We start from the raw sequence: 18684 nt of genomic DNA on the forward strand, positions 1-18684 counted from the left end.
CACCAAATAGTCATTTTCCTTTGACATTTTCATAAATTCACGGGCATTGCTTACAATCACATTTTGTACATCTCTTCATAGATGAAGGTGAATAAGGGAAAGGTAGGATTCTCCAAATAGTAATTAATATCAAAACAATTTGCATTGCTGCAATCTTTCCATTTATCTAACATACTGATAACCTTTTAACTTATAATTTTGGTTTAATTTGTCAATTTAGAATAATGAGAAGTACGTGAGTGACCATTGAATTTTTTCTCTAAAAATTCATCCAATCCCTACATTAAATTCAATTTTCAATGTACATAATTTTACCGTTATAATGATCGGGATGGGAGTTCTCCACACTTGTAAAGTCCTGCGTGACATCTCTCCGATGTATTTAAACAATGGGAAATTCCCTCGGTGTTTTCATATATCGCGCGCAAACTTCCACTTGTATAATCCGCAGGCGGACTGTTTAAGTGGCCGGGCAATTTTGTCGCCTAAGCTTAATACTGCTTTGATTTGCTACTGCTATAAACTAGGGGAAGGGGCAACCAAGTTATAAGAGAGAAGAGGAAGAATCTCGAAGAAAGACTCTACACTCGACACATCGGAGAAGCAGCGAGTTCCGAGCGCTTGATTTATCGGCCAATTAGTCCGGCCTGCGTTGCCATCACCACCGTCGCACTTTTCCTTCTATTTCATGCTCTGACAAAAAACTTATGGAAGATAAGAGAAAAATCGCGTTATACAGACTATGATCTGTACGCTTTATTAAAATTGAATCTTGGTCCGGGGAAGAGAATAAGATTGTTTAAAGGACATAGTGTTGATTGCACAATAGTTTCTTATAATTTATATGATCAATAACTTTTTTTTTTACAAATCGTTAGTCAACTTTTAAGTGATACTATAACGATATATATCTGTAAGGATCAATAATATGTATGGTAAAATAAATTGTAAACTGATTTATATATATATATATATATATATATATTTTTTTTACATCATACATAACTCATGAAAATTTATAAAGATTGAATATTACTTATTCTACATGATGTAATTATGATATTTACAATATATATATATATGTGTGTGTGTGTGTGTGTGTGTGTGTGTGTGTGTGTGTGTGTGTGTTTGTATATATCTATAAACTTAAGATACCAATACTTACCACTACAAATCTTCTACATAAATTAAAATTTTAATTCTTCTACATTTCTACATCGATATGCTTTAATTGTTAATGTACTTAAATTTCATGACCTATAGCATTCTCTTTTCATTATATAATATCGTTTTTATTTAATTAAAATTTATTCAGCTTTTATATTATTCATATTTAATTACGGCAATCTATCTGTCCATCCGCCTGTCTGTCTGTCTGTCTCTCTCTCTCTCTCTCTCTCTCTCTCTCTCTCTCTCTGTCACTATCTATCTGTTTTCGTGGGTGTAGTACCTTCATATAAATGCTAATTTTTTTATTAAATTACACTTTAAATAACATTAATATAATTCATCATCTAAATAACTTAGTTTGAAAATTAGTTTACATTTGAAAAAAAAATAATATAGAAAAATAATATAGATTTTTATCTTCATAAATAAGCGTACAAATGTAGAAAATACTAAAGTTAACGATTAAAAGTAGCTAAGATTTCCGATTTATACGTATAATAATAACACTCTATATGTAATATTAGCAAAATAAAAATCCTTGAAATATGAAGAGCGTGTTGCACATACCATTTAATTTATAGATACTTACAAACATAGCTTAAAAAAAAGGGAGTAACACTTACAATAATAATAAATAGATAAAACCTCGGCTCCAATGATGAACTTAAATGTAGACTTATTAAAGAGCATGAAGCGAAGGCTAAAGACAGTGAAAATAAAGCTAATTTAACGTGTCGCATAAAAGTACCGTTAAAGCTTAAAACTGAACAGTACCTTTCTTTTCTCGTCTATACTGCAACAAAATCTCTACAAGTCGCAATTTACAATTTAATTCTTTTTCAATTTGGTCATGATTTTGATAATGCATGGACTTATTCTCTTGTATTTTATTAAAATTTTATATTTCTCCACGTTTCTGAGCTTCTCATGATTTTTATAAATTACTTACACAGCTTTTTGTAAAGTTCATTGACAAAAATAAACAAATGGTCCAAAAATTTAATCCAATAATTCAATCGCAAACTCCATAAAAATGCAATTTAGCTTTAGAATTATATGAAACTAAACTTTTGCCTCGTTCGAAATTTATATATTATGTTAACAGTGCTTTATTACATAATTATTCATGTATGTATTTTTTTTTATTTTCTCATTATAGTTATTGAACATATACATACAGCTTCAGAAATTATTTTAAGATGTGCGTGTCATACTTTTCTTATCAAACATTTCTCAAAAATTGTTATAAAATACTGAAAGATACGCAAAAGGTAAGATAAAAAAGAATCCGTAAATTACTTTTTTTTATTAAATTTTTTAAAATGCTTACCGCGCCGTTCATAACTATGATTACAGCTTTTTTTAATACATTTTTTAGTATCCTTCAAATACACTTAATGTATTGTAAACGAATAATATAATTTTTACAAATCTTGGTATCGACGAAGTCAATTATAAATTTAAAAAGTGTGTTAAGAATAGGGTTATTAGAATACCCCGGAAAACTCTACAAATTTTAATGAATTTTAGTTTCGTAAGTGCACCCAACGATGCATTCAAGGTTGACTCAAATAGATAATATGGTATATAAAGGTGAATATATATTAGCCTAAATAGCTTATAATTTTTACTACAAAATGTATATTTATTATTGTATAATTAATGGATATTATAAAAAATTAAATTGATCCGGATTAATGATTCCGGATAATTAACAAAAAATCAAAAAAATTTGAGATATAAATTGCTTATAAAATCAATCACATTTTTTATATAATATAGAAATATTGTAATATCATTGTAATAATACTATTAAGTATTAAAATTTTTAATTATGAATTGCGTATAATAATCTGAAAGAAGAATTTTTCAATAGATAACGACGAAACTGATCAGATTGCTAATAAAATACAAGCTAATAAAATAAAATAAAAGATCTACAAATTTCTATACGTGAACAAAAGTAATTACAATAGTTTTATTAATGACAAATATATTTATTATTGACTAATGATTTTATATTATAATAAACCTAAAATGAAAGAATTCATATTTATATTTCCTGATTTAATTAAATTTTGGGTTAGGCTTTTAAAACTACTATAGAACTTTAATAATTCACGCATAATAAAGAATTCAATTTCAGATATGATTTAATTTTTCCTTTTCTTTAAATTAGTATCTTATTACATTTAATATGTTTGTAACTTATAGATAATACTATTATAGTTATGCAAATACTACTCTGTTGTATACATTCGTCAATACAAAAGTTTATATAAAATATTTTCAATACATATTTTATATGGTCTATAATCCATTAACTATCATATTAGTCTTTTCCATTAAAAAAGTTAATATTTTTAAAACTGTATTTTTATATTTGAGTATCTGATAAATAGGATTTCCGCGTATAAAAAACAACTTCTAATTTAAGAAATAAAGTAATATCGTAAACAAGCATAATAATTGCATTCAATACAAATAAAAATTTTATATATTTTGTCTTAAAGAATTTTTAGAAATACGGATAAATAATTAGAATAAAATTAATAATAAAATATTTACAATCATATTAATTGCTAAACTGCAATGATAATCAAACTTTTCAATATATTAATAACATTCAAAAAACTTATTTAAGATTTTTATATTTTAATGTTATGTATTAAGTAATCACTTGGAAAGAATTTTCTTTTTAATCAATGTTTGATCCTAAACGAGAACTTATTCATATTAGTTATTTAATGAAGTTCAAGAATTATGAAAAAAATTATAAAACTCTTCTATTGCATATTATTTTGTAATAAAGAATTATCTAGCTATGATCCCATAAACACTTAAATATTTATTACATAAGTATATAATTGCATTTTTTTTAAACTAAAAAAACCTAGTAATTTTTTAAATTATAACTTTGACATAATGCTTTAACACAATTCAAAGAGTTATATTAATTATGTTGAGTGAATTTAAAATACAATAGATGCTCAGAATTCTACTTTGAATATATTTTGCTTAATTTAAGTTTTGGCTGTATTCGTTGAAGGTAAACTATGATGCAATCCGATATTTTGTGTCTAAATTTTATTTATAATATTTAATTAAAAACGAGATTTGAATCGAATTTCATGATGAATATTCTAAAATTTCTATACTGTATTCTCGTTCAAATTTGTAATCTAAAGTCGAGCTAGAGATCTTATTATATCGGCAATATAAATTATATATTATAATATCATTCAATTTTTTTAAATATTTGCAAAATTATAAAATTTTCATTATGCAAAAAAATATATAATTTGTGTTAAATTTACATAATTATAGATGCATTTATTAATTACTATGTTATACTATATGCTGAAATCAGTGAGCCATCGATATTATACAATTAGTATATCCAAATTTTATATCTAGGTAATTATGTAAATCGCATTGTGTATAAATCATTGATCTTATATTTATAATTTATCACATCATTTCATAATATAACATTAATTTATTTCTTTTAAAAATAGGACCTATTTTTTAATATGTAAAATTTTAAATAAATCAACACTCTCTTGAATATTTACTTTTCATGCTGCAATCTAGATACGTTTAATTACAATTTATTGTAATATGAGTCAGAAATCCATGAATTTTACTAATGCATTTATAGAAAACTTAATAAAATTACTTCAGATCTTAAATAATAAATAGAAAAAGTGAATTGTATTTTCTAGCAATTAAAAGTGAACTCGTACGTCGTTATTTAATTGCATAATTCTCCATCTTAGTAAATTACTTGCAATATAAAAATACACGTAAAACAAATAAACACAAATATTTATACGAATAATTATTATAGTCCAGTTATGAATAAGTATTAGCTAATTATTTATATAGCTTATTTATGCAACTTAAAAAAATTGTTAATAATAATATCATAGACACTTTTAATGTTATGCACGAATAGAAATTACCAAAATATTTTGTTCTGTCTTGAAACAATTTTGATAGTGTAGAATTAAAGAAGCCAATAATTTATTAACAATAAAAATAATTCTTTTGTTAATAAATTCTTATCTCGAGTAATCAAATAAAACATAAAAGCGTTATAAATTATTTTTAGAACAAAATAATTTATGTCGCGATTAATAATTATAAAGTTTTATTTTATTTATGAATATTAATATGAGTATGAAGTATAGAATACGTTTATTTATCAGGTAGATATTCATGTCGTGTGAATCAAATTTTCAGTTATTCAAATATAAAACGAAAAATAAAAAGCTCGCATCATAGGCACAAATTCGACTTAATTATAAGACTGTCTTTTAACATTATAATAACAGCGACATAAATTTGTAGATCAGTCGAATGTCATTACAGTAAGCAAACGAATAATAATCGGACGACTAACTTGAAATTAAGCGATTAACATCCTGGCGCACAAAATATGTGGATGCGGATAAAGCCGATGAAGAAAGCGCAAGGAGCGCACGCGAATGAAAAGAACAGGTTTCCTCGTTTTCCCGCGAGCGAACGATCTCTGCGACACTCTCAGCCGTCTACATCGAGCCAAGCTTGTTGGAATTAATTGCTCGAGCCAATTAACGCTCTCGGCTCCTGTAACGAAGAACAGAGAGGGACAGGAATATACAACCGGAAAAAGAGCCAGGCGGCGTCATTGGCAAAAAACAACTGACTCCTCGCTCTTTCCTCCCTCGCTCTCTCCGAGAAATGAATCTCAATCTGTACAAGAATAACTCGGATAAATAAACACAACTTTACAGGCATTGTTTTGCCTATTAGAGTTTCTTGTTCAGTTTAAAACATATTTTTGCATCCCTTGTTGCTCAGTATAGACGTAAGCGAAATGAGCCTGTTCATGGTTAACCATTCTTTCTATTGTTTAATCGAATTAACTTTAAATACTTAATTATGTAACTCTCAATAAATCACACTACCGTTCAAATTTCTTGACAATCAAATTGCTATTTTAATTTTTTTTTTTACGATTAACGACTACATTTTAAAAAAATTATCATTCCTAGTTTTATAAAATTATAAGCTTAATATCAAGTAATATTAGTTCGCCTTTAGTTTTTAATACGGTTGAAAAGTGGAAAAATTTTAGAAACTATTACTATTATTTAACTTTTTAATTTTATAAAATAACAACTATCTCCCCTGTCAAATAAATTAACTAACAATGTTATTATTGGTAATTATATTAATATACAGATTCCATTTTGTTCCAACGCATTGTTTAAATAATAGCAACAAATGAATATCGTTCTTCGATAGATTACTTATGGTCAAACATTAATTGGAAATTTCGTTCAATTGGTTATTAGGGATAGCCAAGTCTCGAATGTCTTAATTCTCTTTCGCAAATTTTATGTTCGATCATTAAGTGGCTTCTCTCCTTCGAACCGGCTTCTTTCTCTCCCCAACCTTAAAGTACTCGCAATGTCGATCTTTTACCTGCATGGTGATTTCTAATTCCATCGCAATATACTTACCGTTCTTGCTCTTTCATAATTATTACTTGATGTTCATTTAACAATCAACTATTTGTTAATAATTATATTATAACGATAAGTTTATCAATTATTGTTATAATTCAATCCATTGATACACACTTTATAAATAGATAAAAATTATCAAGCTACTCTATAAAATAATAAAATAAACAATGATTCTTTTTTAAGAAATACCTTCTGATTAATTTCTTAATTTTTACAATTATTTTTCATTGCTAGCGCCATCTGGGACTCAAAGACCTATTATTTTTCGCAATCCTCTCGATCGATAACAATATAACCGATAGTAAAATATTTTAATTTAAAAAAAAAATGCTTTTCATTAGATTTTATTTATTTCCGATATAGTCATAATACATTGAACAAATGATGATCAAGAAAATTAAAAATAATAAATAATATTGGATAAGATTAAAATAAAAATCTGTAATATGATTGTGGACAATTTATTTCTTTTTTATATGTACAAAATAAGTGTACACACTATAATCATTCACTCAGAATTTATTTTCATATTTGTCACATTGATGCAATAAAATATTTTAATTACTTAATTTCACAATTCAATTTATCACTTAGATGAAAATTTTTAAGAGAAAAATTTAATAAATGCATGTAAAAAGTAAATAAATTTAAAAAATAAATTTGTTAAAACGTTTTCATGATATTAACAAATATGCACGTATCTTCATTTCATACATTTTTTCTATTCATCTATCTCAATCAAACGTCCTCGTTGAAAACAAATTCAAAATATTTACGACAGCCTTAGGTTCGTTTTAGGCATACACGAGAAATCGTCACTTATACTTATCTATCACTGAAAATGCGAAAACAGCGTCAAAAAGAAAAATTACTTTGTACATTTATAAAACAAGTTGTCTTTCTGTGCCATCTTTGCTCCACTGTCACAAAACTATTACCATGAAGTGTTTTTAATTTGAACTAAGAATATTTTCGTGGTTAATATGAAATATACATATGCAGTTCTAAGGATGAAAAGCTCATACTTAAAAAAAAATATGTCACCCTCTCTAGGTCATAAAATTTAATGCATACAAAATCATACACATTGTAACAAAAACATCATATTTTAATATAAACGCTCAAAGTATTCAAAGTAAATCTTGCTAAATGACTCTGAAACTAGCAGCTAATTCGTCAAGTAAGATTCTTATTTCAATAAGAAAAAGGGATTAAAATAGATTTCATAAGCACTTTAAACATTAAAATACAATAGTGTATCTGGATGTACATTTTAAAATAAAATTTTTAGACAAATATGTTACTGGCTTCAGAATCATACTTGTCTCGACATATACAATAATGATCCAGTATCAATCCTCATTATTGAGAGACCATCTACAAAAAGTAATGATAAAATGATACTGATTTCGCAAAATGCTGATGATAATGAACTTACAGTTAGCCTAACCTACAAATCGTCTTGTGTATTTTTTGTCGCTATTCAATGCCAAGATTTATTTTTTTTCTGATTTTGATTTTGGTTCTGGTTTTTGTTGACTTGGTTTTTATTTTTTGGCGCTCCTCCTACCTTATTTTTTTTTTTTTTAGGTTCATCATCCTCTTCATCTTCATCCTCCGCATCCTACATTGCATGTAAAAATACAAATGTTTTATTTTATTCTTTTCATAATTTGTATTTTCATTATTCAATTTAAGATAAATTTATTCAGTTAATTATGTTTTCTTAAAATCAATTTCATTATTAGGCACAACACCAAGATGAAAAGGTAGTTAATACAGAAAAATCTTAGCTCTTTAGAAATAATTTATTTATTAAAAAAAAAAAAAAAAGTAAAAAGTAAAAAGTAAAAAAATACTGGTGCACATATAATTATACACAAAATGACAAAAATGGTTTGATTAGTGTATAAAATGTGAAATAAAATAACAATTCTTGAATGAATTCTTAAAATATATTATTAATGTACTGATAATTATTAAATGAAAATTCATTGTATTAAAAATTACGTATTTTTATTTAAATTTTAACTTCTAAGGACAATCACTTGTCTACCCCTTCGTCCATCTTAGCGCGTTTGGTGCCATTTTTTTTAATTTCTGAGAAGAGTTTTCGTTTCTTTTGTGGCTCCTGAAAGTTTCATCAACAATTTATACTCTATTGTAAACTATTTACATTGTACTGGTCAATTCTCAATTTAATATGGTTACTTTATATAGTCAAAATAGCAACGATGTAATTAAAATATATCTCTAATTATAACAAAATATAGAACATACCTTTTCATCATCCTCATCGTCTAAATTATCTACTTCGACTTCATCATCTTCCATATCTTCAAATTCTTCTATGTGCGTAGCTGTTGAAGATTTATAATATCAATAATGATAGATACAATTTTTATTCTATCATAGATATTCCAAAACAAACATACCAAGGAGATTGTGTCCAACTATATGAACTGGACCACTTCCTTTAATAAGCGTAAATGTTACTGGTGGGTCGGGAAAACTTAAGTCAAGTATAATTTGTGATGTTTTTCCCATTTCTAACAGGGCAATAGGAATTTTAATTGGTCCTTTCAGCCCCATAGCTTCTACTTGAAGTACATTCAGCTCACCAGGTTTGGCTTCTGGACCCAAAAGTGCCTTTAAAATTACAGATTAACATAAGCTTAAACAAATTTCATATAAAATTACTTTATTTAGAGAATGAAAAGATAATATATTTTTTTATATAGTATGCTCTAACCATGTTTACTATTACTCTGAACTATCCATACGATCAAGTTTGAAATAATTTAATATTAGTTATTATAATGATATAGCAATATGAATAAAAAGTTATACTGGGCAACACTAAATCGGTTATTTAAAAAAATGATTTTGAACAATTGTAGTAAGTTTTAAAAAAATTTTATGTTTAATAAATTATCATAAGAATCAACACATAGTTATATTTTTATTACCACCTTATTAAAAATGTAAATGGCAGGTATATAAAAAATAAGCAATATAATACAGGAAATTTAGTAACAAAAAGAACTATTCAAAAAGAAGGTAAATATTTTACAGTAATAAGACATTATTGCTAAAATTTTTAAAAAAGGAAAAAAAAAGAAAAAAAGTACAAAGAAAAGGAATACTTATGAACTTGTTTAAGCTGGCATGAATATAAAATGCTGCGTATATATGAATTCACACTTTATACAGTGATGTGTGTACATGCATATATACAATTTTCTGTGCATATGAACACACACAAGTATTGTTTACATACATACGCTTGTACGATCTCCAAAAGTAAGATTTTTAGAACAATAGATTCGAAATGAGAATCGGCAATTTAGAATTACGGTGAATTGAAAAGGGTGGCGGGGAGTCAAAAGCAGAGACGGAGAGTGAACGAGAGAAAGAGAGAGCGTGTTATAGGGTGAGAGGGTAGGAACGAGGTTTATAGAGGAGTGAGAAAGGGAAGGAGGGATGACGACGGTAAGGGAGGGAAGGAGATTAGACGGGAGGGAGTAGAGAAAAAAGAGCGAGAGAAATATAGGTAGATGGAGATATGTAAAATTTCATACCATTTTAATGATAAGCTTCTGCTCAACACCGAAGTGTTGATTGCTGTCGGATTCGTCATTTTTTGGCTCGTGGTCCCATACCTCACTGGTCTTGGCACTGTCTAACGTAACTCCTGTAATTAGAAAAATGACGTTAGGCTTTAGTGATCAACCAGTCAATATTCATCGTCTTCGGCAAAGTTCGATGGCCAATTAATTCCCATCGTGGAGACAATTATAGCAGGTAATGGATAAACGCAAGCCATAAGAGTTTATAGGAAATTCCGTGCTGGCACAATGGCCGAACAACGTTTCTGCCGGCGTCTCGACATAGCGGACATTCGAAGAGCCGCTAACCGTAAGTAAGCGCTGGTCTAGAAAAATTGCCGCTCGAGGGTGAAGACTCAAAGAGCCGCTACATTACTCACCGTAAAGATATTCCTCGGCCATAGCGATCGGTTTGATTTTCTTGGATTCGAGAACGTTGGAACCTTCAACTGGCGTCGGTATGCGCTGGTCGAAGCAAGGGACGTACGCGCTGCGAAAAGCGAATAATCCGACCGCTGACGGTCAGGCAGGGGGATGACGGCAGGGACACCGGGAGGGGAAAGTACGGGTAGTCGAACGGTTAAGGGGCAGAAGGGGGGAAACGACTTGAGCGACGCCAAGCGTCGATTCTTACGGCAGATCACCAAATCAGAGATGCGCGCGCTTTGCCGCTCGGCGAGCGCACACGTGTAACGGACGCGCCATCGTCGCTTTTTCTGTGCGCCTGCGCACTTAGAAGCAAAACTTTAGCTTGGACAATTTTGTACTTCTTTACCATATTTATAATATATTATCTTTTAGGAATTTTAACAATAGGCATTAAAATCTTTATATCTCGTTTGTCCTTATTACAATACATTTCAGATTAATTTATGATGCACTATCATTGATATAATTGCTATTCCACACTATCGATCGACTAATTGTATCCTATTTTATGGATCATCAGTGGTTACGAAAAAGAGCGGCTTTCTAATCAATTATAGTAATTATAATTGTAATTATTCAATAGACTAATAATTGAAAAATTTTTAACAACATGCAAGATTATTTAATTATTTAACCTTACGATTGTATAAATGCCATTACAAGTCTATAAACGTTACTTTACGCTTAACACGTCATAATTTAGCTGAGCTTCTGGCAGTTGGCTACTCTGAACTAAATCTAAGAATAAATTCTCTTATCATTGTAATTTAATTTTATAATACAGTAACTTGTATTATTATAATTGCAGTGCAATTTCAAGCCATTAATATTCAGTATATTTATGTGTTAAGTTCTTCTAATATCGATGCGATAAAATATGACATCGATTAATTGATAAGATTGTTTATTAGAAAAAATTAATTAATATAACCTATGAATTTCATTTTAATTCTAGAATCAATCCCGACTTGAAGAAAATGAAGGGTTTACTTCGTATTTTATACTGAAAAAAAATATAGAGATCAAAACAAACAAATACAATATGCATTAGTCTTGTAACATTTTGTATGAATATAATAATCGATACAGTGTATAGTGTGTAGCATTTACTATTATGATACAATACTGTAATTAAATACTACATTTATCTTACGTAGAATAGTATTATATATAGTGGTACGTAGGAAATTAAATAGTTTACTAAAAATTTATCGCATAAACTTTGTGAAATTAAGCGAATTTCACTTTTGCGGTGTAACCTTGAAGCCTTTACAATACGACGGTGGTTCTGAACTTAATACGTGTGCGGGAGTCTGTGCATAACACAGATTTCTCACATGTGCTATGACAAAACAAGACAGCAGTACTGTACCGTGACGGAATGTCACTTTTGTATTTTAACAAAATTGTGGTGAAGGTTTAAAATTCTTTTGAGTTTTCGGTATGCTTAGTGAAAAATACTAGAGGATTTAAAAAACAACCACTATTTTATCAATAAAAAAAAGAAAGAAAGAAAGAAAGAAAGAAAAAAAAAGAAAACAAATGGGATAGCCTACATATAAATAGTGAACGACTTGTACAACAGCATTGCAGGTAATCTAGACATAAATGCTTACCAAAAATAATCTCAATCTCATATGATAAACGTGTGTTTGCTAAATCACAAGTTTTACGATATTTTTTGCTAGTTTTCTTTTAAAAAAAAAGTGACGTTCGTAAAATTTTATATTATTCTAATAGCAATATCGTCCATTTTATACTATAATCTTAACAAATATGCACGTCTATCCTAAAACACACTTTACACAAAGCATTGTTCGAAAATGTCACTTATCAGACATTTTAGCACATATCGTATATGCCAATTATTGATTTATAAAAAATCATATACAAAAACTACAAATATTTATATTGAGTAAAATAATTTTAATTTTGAAGAATAGTTAAAATTATTAAATTTAATAAGTATTTTATAATACGAAAATCTTAAAATTCATTTATCGTTTAGATTTTGATTTAATAATTTGATGAAATTGTTTACTATTTCGAACTAGAATACATTTGCTTTATAATCCTTAGAAACATCTTAATTTTACTATATTTTATTATAAGGATATTTTATGAGATTGTATGTCAAAAATCTGCTTCATTTTTAGATAACCTTATAATAGATTCTATCATAAACATTTTTAAATTTCAATAACTAATTATAAAAATTAAATATTTTTAATAAAATATTTATATAAATATTACTTATAATAAAATGTCTATCATCGAATTATTAATTTAATAATTAATTTTTTTATTAGCCAAATAACCTTGATAAAATCAGGCAAATATTTTTAATTAATATTTTAATTTATCTTAAATTTGTGCACAAAAACAAAAATATTGAATAATAATTTTGTTTTACCATAGTATAAAAATAAATAAAAAAAAAAAACTAAAAGAACTAAAAAAACATTTTAATTATAAAAAATATTTCACCCTAGTTTGAGTAATTTAAATATAATGAATTAATTTGATGTTATTTAATTATAATTTTACGGACTAATGTGAAACTCATAAAATATAATATTTTGAAATTATATGTTTCTCTAATTTTTAAAGAATTATTTTCTTTGAATTAATTGTAGGAACTTTCATTGGATTAAAAACAATTTAAAATTTCATAATGGATGATGATGAAGATTGGAATGTCCCTACTAAAATTAGTTCAAAATTATTGCAACAAAGTAATAATTCAACTACTCATCAAACATTAAAAATTACTGATGGTTACAAATATAGTTATGAGGCACTTTCAAGTCCAGCAAATATTGATGATTGGACCGAACCTCCTTCTTATGGAGGAACAAGACGATCTAGTGGATATCCTCAAAATTTATTGAAAGACAATAATAGATCATATAGGAATGAAAAAATTAATGTTAATAAAAGGTGAAATTTTTCAAAATTAAATAAAAAAATTTGTTTGATAATGTACAGTTAAATATTTTTATAGAAGAATTTTTTTATCTTTATAATCTTATTTACATTGTTAATTATTATTATTTATTTAAATCATTTATTGTAGGTTTGATTCAGTGAAGAGTAATGATAACTTTTCAAACAAAAGTTCACATAGAAATTTTAGTATGTTAAAATCAAATCATTATTCAAATAGAATGCAAAATGTAGATTCGATGAACGACTGGGATACTTCAGACAATACAGTTAATCAAATTAATGGTTCTTGGAAAGGGAACGTAAATATTTCAGTAAATATTGCTTCAGAAGATTGGGATACTACTGCGGAGTCTATGCCACAAAATCATAAATCTGTTCCAAATGCAGGTGAAATACTAATGTTTAATTAAAAAAATTTTAAGCAAATTCCTTCTAACAATAAAATTATAAATGATGTCAAGAACTAGGATACCTCTAAAAATATTTTTAAGAAATAATAAAATCTCAATGAACGAATGAAAATCAATCGATATCTATTTCAGATTCAAATGCGTCAATAAGCAATACAAATAAAGATAAGCTTTGGGATCAAATGAATGAAACATCTTCAAAAAAAAAATCGTCTTCTGAATTAGAAATTTATAATTCAGATTCATTGGTACATAGTTCAGAATTAAGAAATTCTAACAATATGAATGAGACTTGGGATGCAGATCTTTCGAATCAGTCTACATCAAATACTTCTAGAAACGGTTTTACAAAGGACATTCCCCTTTACAATCCTAATAATATGAATGGACAGTCTTATTCTAATAATTTATTTAACCAAAGATATGAAAATAATTATCATTCAAATAAACAAGCACATTCGAGAAATTTTGAAACAAGCGATCGTTTTAACAGAGATTCTTACAGTCGACATTCCCGTGGTAATAGGTACATGTTAAATTTCTTTTCTACATGTTAAACAAACTTTCATTATGTAAAATTGTTAAATACAATCCATAATTTTTTTAGACATAGTCCATATGAAAGGGGTAGTAGAGGTAGAGGTGGTAGAGGTGGCAGAGGCGGTAGAAATAGTAGAGATGGCTCTTATCAATCTTTTCATTCACGCGATAATTCAAGAAATAGTGGAGATAGAAGAGATGGTTCGTTTCAACACAACTCTTATACCAAAAATAGAAATAATGATAGAACTTCATATCAACCACCATCATCTTCTTTTAAAAATACTACAGTTGAATCAGAAGAAGATTGGGACTCACCAAGTGGCTTTGTAGAGAAACGCACAGAAAATAATGATCTACCTCCCACAGTTGTAAGTTGAACATTAAACTATATAACATATTATTTATTCTTATTATTTTAATATTTCAATATTTATGGAAAATTTTTTAGCTTTCATCTGTTGAAACCGTAGAAGAGTCATGGGACTAAATTTAAAATAAATATTAACTCAAGTGCCTAAGACCTTTTTTATGTAGTCAATTAAACAAATTGCCATTCATAAGCCATATTATGATTGAATAAAGTTCAGACTTTATGAGGAACTATCTATAGAATTTCCAAAGAGACAAATTTAAATTTAAATAATCTTTATCTCATTCAAGTGAATCGATATGTATGAATATAAAAATTTTTCATAATTTATAAATGTTATATTTTTACGTAACAATTTAATGCAATATAAGTATTTTAGATTATCTGTTATTATATTGAAAAATTTTTCATAAATTTTTCATGATTAATCTGACCATAAACAATTGTTATAACGTTTTAAATATTACATTAAAGGAAATTGATTAAAACGAAACGAAGAAAAAATATATTTCTTAAATATTTTATAGATATAAGATATATTTACATATTGTACCAAAAATGATTTTTCAGCTATACAAAGTAAAAATGCTATACAGAAAAATAATTATTTATAATATATATTTTATGAGGAAGACATTTTTAATGCAAAAATGAAAATATAAAGGCAGTACCAAATATCAAATGCGCCTTTTAAAGAAAATAATTGTATATTAAAATCAAATAATAAAAAGCTTTGATTATGAATTTTGAATTTTAAAGTTTTACATAAATATAATTTGATATGTTTTAAAATATGAAAACAATTATGTATATAGTACACAGGTATGCAAAAATATGTGTGTCAAATTATTTTCCTTATCTACAATTCCATAATTTTTTAACAGTGACATCACATTATACACTTGTGCACATTCATTTACACTGCTGCTATAGGCATTACAGTTGTTAGTGCCACAAAACAAATCATACAAATTTATTTCTGAGACTTTTTAAAAGTTTTTTCAATTTGTTTTCAATCACTCTTTAATTACAAATTTCACATTAAATGTCAATTCGTGGTCGATATTGGAGTCTGAGTGGAGGATCACGAAACCTCCATCTCGTAACATATACAAATTTAAGTGTATGATCTTTTCCTAATAATTCATTATTACAAAGAATATCAATCTGTAACACAAAATTGAATTTCCATCAAAATTTATAAATAGTAAAATTTAAGGTAATGCTTACTCACATCACGATACTTTTCCATGCCATTTAAAACTTTTTTGGCTATAAATTTTTTCAAATGTGTTATAGTAGCTTGCGCAGAGCATCTTATAAATCCTCTTTTCAATGTTTTTAAACTTGCATTGATACATTCCAAACATACATTCACCTGTAAATAGCACTTAATGTATAAAAAAAATAATTATTTCATTTAAAATAAAAAACATAAATAATTGATATCTGCTTGACAGTAAAATTTTTTTATTACTACATATTATTAAATACTTATATTGTTTATATTATTCTAATTAATTTATTTAGAAAATGATACAATATTAATAAAGATAATAAAAATATTAAGCATAGAATAAATATATTACTATAAATATAATTATTAAAAATCTAATATATTATAGATTATAGGAAATGTACTAGTTTAAAAGTTAAATAGAAAGATTGATTCATCCAGTATTGATAAAATTTAACAATTATGAATTTTTATAAATAATCATATTTTTTAGGATAGTAAAATCTGAATAAAAGAAAGTTTTCTAGATAATACAGACTAATATAATATTTTCATTATCTGTTAAATACTTCATAATAGCAAAACAGTATAGTTTATTACCAAATTGATTGGCCATTCATTACTATTTATTAAATATTTTTTATTGTATTTTGAATTGATGTTAGGATAAATATTTATATTTAAGTTAATTATGAATCCCGTCACAACTAAAGATTACTTAAATACAATGGAGAAGTGTGCACAATATAAGAAAATATTCAAGAACTAATATATTATTGAAAATATAATACAAATAAGTTACTTGGTTTATCGATTATTAAATAATTTATTTTTAATAATTTAATAAAAAAAAAAAAATACCTGTTCATCAGTTCTGTGATAATCTGATTCTGCATGTGCATCAGCACCTGCTTTTTCTTCTTCAACTTCACCAGTATTTGGTAAAATATCTTTTGGGTAAGGCAAACCTCTAGATCTATAAAATTCTCTTTCTCTTTTTATTTCACCTTCATAAGAATAAAGTATTTAATATTAATATTATTTTCAAATATTTTGCATAGTATTTCAACTTACCTTCTTGAAGATCTGGTACTAATTTATAAACTATATCTTGCATAGTCCTATCAAAACTTATATATTGAAGTGGATGGGATTGGTGAATGACTATTTGACATTGTGGACAAGTATTTTTTTCATCAAGATGCTTGACCAAACAACTTTTACAAAAAGTATGAAGACATTCTGTAACTGTTGTTGCATCTATAAGATATCCACGACATATTTTACATGTTATATGACTATTTAATGTTTTCAGTTTTATTCTTCTTTCCATGGTAGTGTTTTTGGTATTGCTTAATCGCTTACTTGAACATTAGTTATCTTAATGCACTCCTTTATAAAAGGTATTCTACATCTCTTCAAATGAAATATTTTGTAATATATAACTACTTGTAAAGTAAAGATTATTGGCGTCATTAATATTAATGACTTTTAAAAACATCTGACAGTTATGCATTTAATTCCTAAATATTTTCTCTTTACCGGAGACTTCTCATACAAAATGTGGTACTCATAATTTCAAGAGCATTTAATATGTAAGAAAATCGTTTACTAAATCATATAAATTAGTTAAAAATCCAACACATTAATTAAATATTGCATGGAATACAAAAAATTTACGTTCAGGAATTACAAACCTAACCTCTACCTGGACGAACAAATTTCTTCCCTAATAAACTATTTACAATTCTACAAAAATCATCAATAAAAGATTTTTTATATTATAAAAATATCAACTGAGATTTATATACGGCGTTGATCTGTTTGAGTGAAAAAGAAATTTGTTAAAAAAAAACTAAAAATATAAATTTAAAAAGTGCAAATGCGTGGCTAATGACAACACTGATTGACGTAAGCACTAGTAGTAGCCAATAGCCACATCAAAAATTTCAGAAAACGTGACTGGGAATAAGAAGAGTGCATTTTACCATCAGTATATTCACTCATACATTTGCAATGAGCGATATAAAATAACGTGACTGAGTAAAAAAATTATATTTTCATGCGCATCTTTTACTATTAATGAACTTACACAGTTTAAACTTTTTTTCAAATTATTTCTGTTATATTTTATTATATTTTTATTATTTGCAAGTGCAACAACGCTTTGTATTAAAATCTAATGATTGTTAATTTTATGTTATAATATTATTGAATCTGTTAATTTGTCTTTTTGAAGATATTAATATATTCGTAACGATGTGTAAATTTATAAACATTTAAAAGAACTTTTCTATTAAACATAGGGGCGTATTAATTACATTGTAACAAAAATTAAAATTGTAACAAAATTTAAAAGTAAATATTATATAAAATATAGTCTTTTTATACGCGGTTTATGCGGTAGTTTTATGCGATAATAGAAAAGTATGAAAGTACTGATGCACATAAA

At 26.6% G+C, this 18684-nt stretch overlaps 3 protein-coding genes across 6 annotated transcripts; 1 reads left to right on the plus strand and 2 right to left on the minus strand.

The window, feature by feature from the left end:
• Positions 1-7689: 7689 nt before the first annotated feature.
• Positions 7690-10854, minus strand: LOC105365245 (nucleoplasmin-like protein). 4 transcript variants are annotated; one of them, XM_011503355.1, is made up of 5 exons: positions 10675-10854; positions 10268-10380; positions 9122-9335; positions 8967-9031; positions 7690-8310 (listed from the first exon to the last, which is right to left on the minus strand). In XM_011503355.1, the coding sequence occupies exons 1-5, from the start codon at positions 10694-10696 to the stop codon at positions 8170-8172; spliced, it is 555 nt and encodes a 184-aa protein (XP_011501657.1). In that variant the 5' UTR covers positions 10697-10854; the 3' UTR covers positions 7690-8169. The 4 variants fall into 4 exon arrangements, with proteins under 4 accessions (XP_011501657.1, XP_011501656.1, XP_011501659.1 ...); XM_011503354.1 differs by having other exon boundaries at positions 8967-9046; positions 10675-10851; XM_011503357.1 differs by lacking the exon at positions 7690-8310 and adding an exon at positions 8656-8817 and having other exon boundaries at positions 10675-10853.
• Positions 10855-11748: 894 nt separating this feature from the next.
• LOC105365295 (TBC1 domain family member 5 homolog A-like) lies at positions 11749-15288 on the plus strand. The gene is made up of 6 exons (XM_011503411.1): positions 11749-12316; positions 13360-13663; positions 13800-14059; positions 14215-14608; positions 14678-14993; positions 15074-15288. Exons 2-6 carry the CDS (start codon positions 13398-13400, stop codon positions 15110-15112), a joined length of 1275 nt encoding a protein of 424 aa, XP_011501713.1. The 5' UTR covers positions 11749-12316; positions 13360-13397; the 3' UTR covers positions 15113-15288.
• A 502-nt stretch (positions 15289-15790) lies between these two features.
• l(3)73Ah (polycomb group ring finger 3-like lethal (3) 73Ah) lies at positions 15791-18018 on the minus strand. Its single transcript, XM_011503358.1, has 4 exons — positions 17307-18018; positions 17094-17239; positions 16230-16373; positions 15791-16162 (listed from the first exon to the last, which is right to left on the minus strand). The coding sequence occupies exons 1-4, from the start codon at positions 17563-17565 to the stop codon at positions 16037-16039; spliced, it is 675 nt and encodes a 224-aa protein (XP_011501660.1). The 5' UTR covers positions 17566-18018; the 3' UTR covers positions 15791-16036.
• Positions 18019-18684: the final 666 nt, after the last annotated feature.

The sequence above is a fragment of the Ceratosolen solmsi genome, unplaced genomic scaffold (genome assembly GCF_000503995.2).
Source record: "Ceratosolen solmsi marchali unplaced genomic scaffold, CerSol_1.0 scaffold63, whole genome shotgun sequence".
Taxonomy (NCBI): domain Eukaryota; kingdom Metazoa; phylum Arthropoda; class Insecta; order Hymenoptera; family Agaonidae; genus Ceratosolen; species Ceratosolen solmsi.

Coding starts and splice junctions, on each gene's coding strand:
- LOC105365245 (XM_011503354.1), bottom strand. CDS start 10,696: ATGGCCGAGGAATATCTTTACG. Junction 9,336..10,267: donor AGAAGCTTATCATTAAAATG/GTATGAAATTTT, acceptor GTAATTTTAAAG/GCACTTTTGGGTCCAGAAGC. Junction 9,047..9,121: donor AGTTGGACACAATCTCCTTG/GTATGTTTGTTT, acceptor AATCTTCAACAG/CTACGCACATAGAAGAATTT.
- LOC105365295 (XM_011503411.1), top strand. CDS start 13,398: ATGGATGATGATGAAGATTGGAATGTCCCTACTAAAATTAGTTCAAAA. Junction 14,609..14,677: donor CGACATTCCCGTGGTAATAG/GTACATGTTAAA, acceptor AAATACAATCCA/TAATTTTTTTAGACATAGTC. Junction 14,994..15,073: donor ATGATCTACCTCCCACAGTT/GTAAGTTGAACA, acceptor AAAATTTTTTAG/CTTTCATCTGTTGAAACCGT.